Source organism: Octodon degus, unplaced genomic scaffold (assembly GCF_000260255.1).
Source record: "Octodon degus isolate 3935 unplaced genomic scaffold, OctDeg1.0 scaffold00197, whole genome shotgun sequence".
Lineage (NCBI taxonomy): Eukaryota > Metazoa > Chordata > Mammalia > Rodentia > Octodontidae > Octodon > Octodon degus.
In genome coordinates, this window is record NW_004524773.1 from 2,902,897 (window position 1) to 2,907,670 (window position 4,774).

Genomic DNA, 4,774 nt, shown 5'->3' on the forward strand with positions numbered 1-4,774 from the left:
ACAGGATTCCTCCCAGTCCCAGGCACAGCCAACGCTCTCCACACAGACGCGTCTGCCGTCTTTCTGCAGGACATGCCACACTGACCCCTACCTATGCTCATCAGCTCACCTTCACCTGGCTACTCATGCTCTCTCCCCCACATTCCACACGGAGGGGCTCCCGGGACCATTTGTCCCTCCTCCTTCCCTCCACCCCACCCTCCCTCACTCCCAGGCAGCAATTGCTAGGCACCATTGTGCCAATCCCAGGTACCCGTTGGCTGCCTATCCAGAAGCGGACTTTGGGACATTGGAGTTGTCAGAAAGGGAGGTGAGATTGAAACTTAAGTACCAGGGTCTGGTTGTGTAGCTCAGTGGTAGGGTGAGGCCCTGGGTTTCATACTGGGTCCAAGTAATAATACTAAAGTCCTTAGCAGGACCCAGTCACCACTCAGCCATGAGCACTCCTAGCACTTGATATTTGTCTCCTGTCTTGGTAGGAGGCTGTGCCATCCCCTTGGCCACATGGGGATCAAATGCGAGAGCCCACCAAAGCTCCCATGGGCTCTTACCCTCTGCCCCTCCCTCCCACCATCAGTGCCTGCCCCTCCTCCGCCCTTCCCCTCTCAGCAACTGGGCTCTCAGCGTTATCATTTGTATAACATCGGCCTTGTTTGGTTCCCTGCTTGGTTTAGCGTTTCAGTAAAGGCTTGGTTTGTGGGCGAGGTGGGGGCAGCCTGCACGTTTATTTCTCTTCTGTTAAGTCGCGTTTCTTCCAGCTCTCGAGCACGTACTTGAGAAGGAGGCCAAGCTTCCGGCGGGTGGTGAGCTGACCTTCCTCACCGCCGCCCTCCCCAGATCCCCGTTTTTCCACGCCATTGTCACCAGCAGCCTCCAGGCTGATCTCTGGCTGGGGCTCGTCCTCCTCCAGAGCCTTGATACGGACCCGCTGGGCATCCTCAGCCAGCTCATTGAGGCAACCCTGGAGCATGGTGTAGACCGTGCCGAAGCTGATGCCCCCGGCCACCAGCGTGCCGAACACGGGGATGCCCCTCTCGAAAGCGCGGGCCACCCTCATGGCGCCATCGGACGACTGCGAGTAGAGCCGTAGGACGGTTTCTGGCGAGACCTCATTAGCCAGCGGGGAGCGAATGACCGAGCGCAGGTCGCCTGCCTGCTTGCCCACCTGTTCGGCCAGCTTGGCCAGTGAGTCGTCATCCAGGCCGAAGCTGCGGTGGTAACCGCGCAGCGAGCGGATGAGCAGCGCGTCGTCGTAGGCGGCCGCCAGCCCGGGCACGGGCAGGGCCTGGATGACTCCGGACACCAGCGCCGTCTTGAGCACCTGCTCCTGCAGCATGTCCTTCTTCTTTTGCAGGGCCTCCAGCGAGATATCGGGCAGCGACAGCAGCCCAGCGTGGCGCCGGTGGGCAGGCAGGTCGTGCTCCCAGGTGGACACGAGCGCTGGGAAGTCGTAGCGGGACGGCGAGAGGTTGGACACGAGGAAGATGCGGGGATCGGACACACCGACGGCCCGCAGCCGCTCGGCACAGTGGTCTCGGATCTCGTGCAGGACAGCCGGCTCGCTGAAGCCCGAGGGCCGCTGGCTGCGAGTGGCCGCCAGGTCCTCGTCCACCTTGGTACGCACGAAATAGAACTTCTTGCCCTGGCGCAGGATCTCCGAGGCCAGGCGGGTCTCCACGGCCCCGCAGCGGCGGGGAGACACCAGCAGGAAGAAGTCGTAGCGGCTGAAGTCCACCTGCTTCAGGTACTTGTCAGCCGGGCAGCCAGGAGAGCCGGCCCCTGGGAGGTCCCACAGCATCACATCAGAAAACTGTGGGTGCGGGTAGGGCGAGGGCTGCATGGTGGTCTCCACGACGCCGGTGAGGGCTGCGCCAGGGTCCTCGGCCCCCAGGCCTCGCAGGGCATTGATGAGGGATGACTTGCCGGCCCCCGACTCGCCCGTGACGCCCACCTCCAGCCGGATGCTCTCGGAGGAGGCCAGCAGCTCTCGCAGGCGGGAGGCGGCCTGGGGAATGTCGCCAGACTCGAAGGCTGTGCGCAAGGCCTCCAGCTCCTCCTTGGCCATGAGGATGGTGCTCTCCTCCCCAGGCACGGCTGGCAACTTGGAAGTAGCCATGGTGACCTGTGGTTCAGAGCACAGCAGGGGACAAGGGAGAGTCACAGGACGCGTGATCCTCAGCGTCTGCGGAGGAGAAGGAACCCTTGGCACACCTAATGGGCCCTGGTGTGGGCAGAAAGAGGGGCATCAAGGATGTGCGGGACCCCTACCCCAGGACCCAATGGCCCACTCCTTAGGAACCCGGCCTACACTGGATACCTTAGCCTTGAAGTCTCATCTGTACCACTAACTCGCTGTGTGTCCTAGGACGGAATGAACACCTCTCTGTGCCTGTTGGGTCTCCAGGTTTCACACAGATGCCTAAACAGCATCCTGAGGTGCTCTCAGGTCTGGGGCGTAACCAAGAAACCAGCTTTATGGGTAAGTGTGTGTGTGTGTGTGTGTGAGAGAGAGAGAGAGAGAGAGAGAGAGAGAGAGAGAGAGAGAGAGACAGTAACTGCTGGGCCCTGTGCTCAGAAGCACCCAGCACCTGACTTACTATGCTGTAGGCACTGGCTGAGATTCCCTGTGCTATTTGGCAGCTTAGTGAGACCCCAGCTCAAAATTAATAAAGGGCTGGGGATATATATATAGCTTAGTGTCCAGGCCTTGAATTCAATCTCCAGGCCTAAAAAAAAAAAATGAGCACTGAGATTCTTAAGCATCCATGTGACTCTGAGCAAGTCCTTGCCTCAGCAGCCTCAGTGAGGGGAGAGTCCTGTCCACCTCTCTGGAGGCCATCCTGGACCCTGGGCCAACTTTGAGGCTGATCTTGGTTCTGCCTGTGGAAGAAGCCCGGGCTTTGGATGTCCCTCCCATTTGACCCAGTCCTACTGTGGGCGGCCTAGCTTGACCTTTGCCTCCTGGGCCTGTTCTGCCACCTCCTGGGGCCTTTGTGAAGGTCTCTCTTAGGTCCCTTCCCACCTGATTCTCCCTGTCCGCACTCCTACTCTCTCTGGCCCATCACCTCTAAACCCACCTTCAGAGAGTGCTGGGAGAGACGCTCCTGTCAGGGATCCCATCCCCACCTGACAGAGAGGCCCTGAGGCTCTGAGGAGACCAGTGTCATCTCTTGCACAGTGGCCCAGACAAGACCCAAACTCAGGCCCTGGGGTGCTTTGGCCCCACTGGGGAGCTGCAGCCCTTCTAGCCACATGATTTGCCTCCCCTCTATGCCCCTTGGCTGCCCATCCCCTCACCCACCCTCACCACCCAGGCCCAGAACTTTGTCCTTATTACTTTGTTGCCACCAGACCTGATCCTCCTACCCCCATAAGTGAGCTCCACAGACTCCAAGCCCCCTTATGTCAGGGCCCTGTGGAGGGCAGATGGGAGCCCAGACAGGACCTACAGCAAAGGGAGGGCAGACAAGATGGTGGCTGTGGGGCTGAAGTTAGGTCTGGATGGGTCAGGACTGGCATCTCCAGAAAGCCCTGACTCTGCCCCCACACCCTGCCCCCGGGGGGCACAGCAGAGAGCCCTGGGCTGGAGAACTCACCTCCCCTGCACTCTCTCCCTCTCCCCTCACTCTCTCCCCGGGTGAGAGTCCTCTCCTGTTAGCCTGGAGCAGCCCTGGTTGCTAGGCCCCATTATCACAGCAAGCAGCAGCCTATTGGTCAGCCAGGGCTGGTGTAACAATGTCACCATGATGTCAGAGATGAGGGGGACAGGACCCCACCCTCAGCGGCTCCGGGGGTCACCACCTGGTCACACTGGGCTTTCAGCACCCACATAAGCCCAAGAAAGATCTTTCCAATACTGAGACTTGTTCCAAAACCCCTGCGGTCTCCAGGGCATGGTGCCAGCACAGGTGGCCAGCCCTGCCCGCCCCCACCCCACCCGGGTACCAGAAGCCAGGTTCTGATGCAGCACAGAACCGGACCCTCGCTGCCTTGGTCCTCAGTCTTTTTGTCTCCCTGATGAAAGAATTCAGTCAAGACACATGGGCTTTGCAGAAGTACAGGCAGAATTTATTATAAAGTAGATACAAAGTCAGGCCTTCAAGAGAGAAGGCCCCTGCACTGAAGGCGAGTTTGGATGTATATTTTATGCACACAAAAGTTGCTCTTGAGGCTTGGGGAGCTGCAGTACTTATCAACATTGAGGATGCTTAGCAACATCTTTCTTAGAAGTTACTTAGGAGCTGCAGAATTTCTTCCTGTCTTTTTCAGATGCTCTGAGTTTCCTCCAAAAGCTCTAATCATGTAAGAAACTTACAAAAGAGAAGTACTTAATTTAAACCAGGCCTCAACCCTCAGCAAGAGGGTCTTTTAAGAGCATTGCCCTTCCTGGTATCGCTGGGCCGTGGGCTGCCGCAGTCAGGCACACTGTGTGCACAGCCAGGTAGCAGGAGGAAGCACACAACGCCTGCCAGGCCTCTGCTCTGTCCTATCACTTCCATTCTGCGACATAACAAAGGATTATAGGTTTGCTATTGATTGAGGTCTTTGTTTCCTTCCTGAAGTGGCAGCCCATGCTGCTGTGGACCCCCTTTTTGTCCCTCAGGCTGATAAGATCCACCTGCCTAACCAGGGGACTCTTCATTTCCTGGCCACCAGTGGGACCTTCTGTGCAGGCGTCACAGACACCCTGGGGGTGGCCCTTCAGCTTGGCCAAGGAGGGCTGGGATCCACAGGAGTGATGGGAGCTGGCTAGGCTTGAAACGAGCCACAGGGT

At 58.5% G+C, this 4,774-nt stretch overlaps 1 protein-coding gene across 1 annotated transcript; it reads right to left on the reverse strand.

The window, feature by feature from the left end:
- Nucleotides 1-665: 665 nt before the first annotated feature.
- Nucleotides 666-3,687, reverse strand: Irgc (immunity related GTPase cinema). The gene is made up of 2 exons (XM_004644333.2): nucleotides 3,597-3,687; nucleotides 666-2,182 (listed from the first exon to the last, which is right to left on the reverse strand). Exon 2 carries the CDS (start codon nucleotides 2,114-2,116, stop codon nucleotides 725-727), a length of 1,392 nt encoding a protein of 463 aa, XP_004644390.1. The 5' UTR covers nucleotides 2,117-2,182; nucleotides 3,597-3,687; the 3' UTR covers nucleotides 666-724.
- Nucleotides 3,688-4,774: the final 1,087 nt, after the last annotated feature.

Coding starts and splice junctions, on each gene's coding strand:
- Irgc (XM_004644333.2), bottom strand. CDS start 2,116: ATGGCTACTTCCAAGTTGCCAGCCGTGCCTGGGGAGGAGAGCACCATC.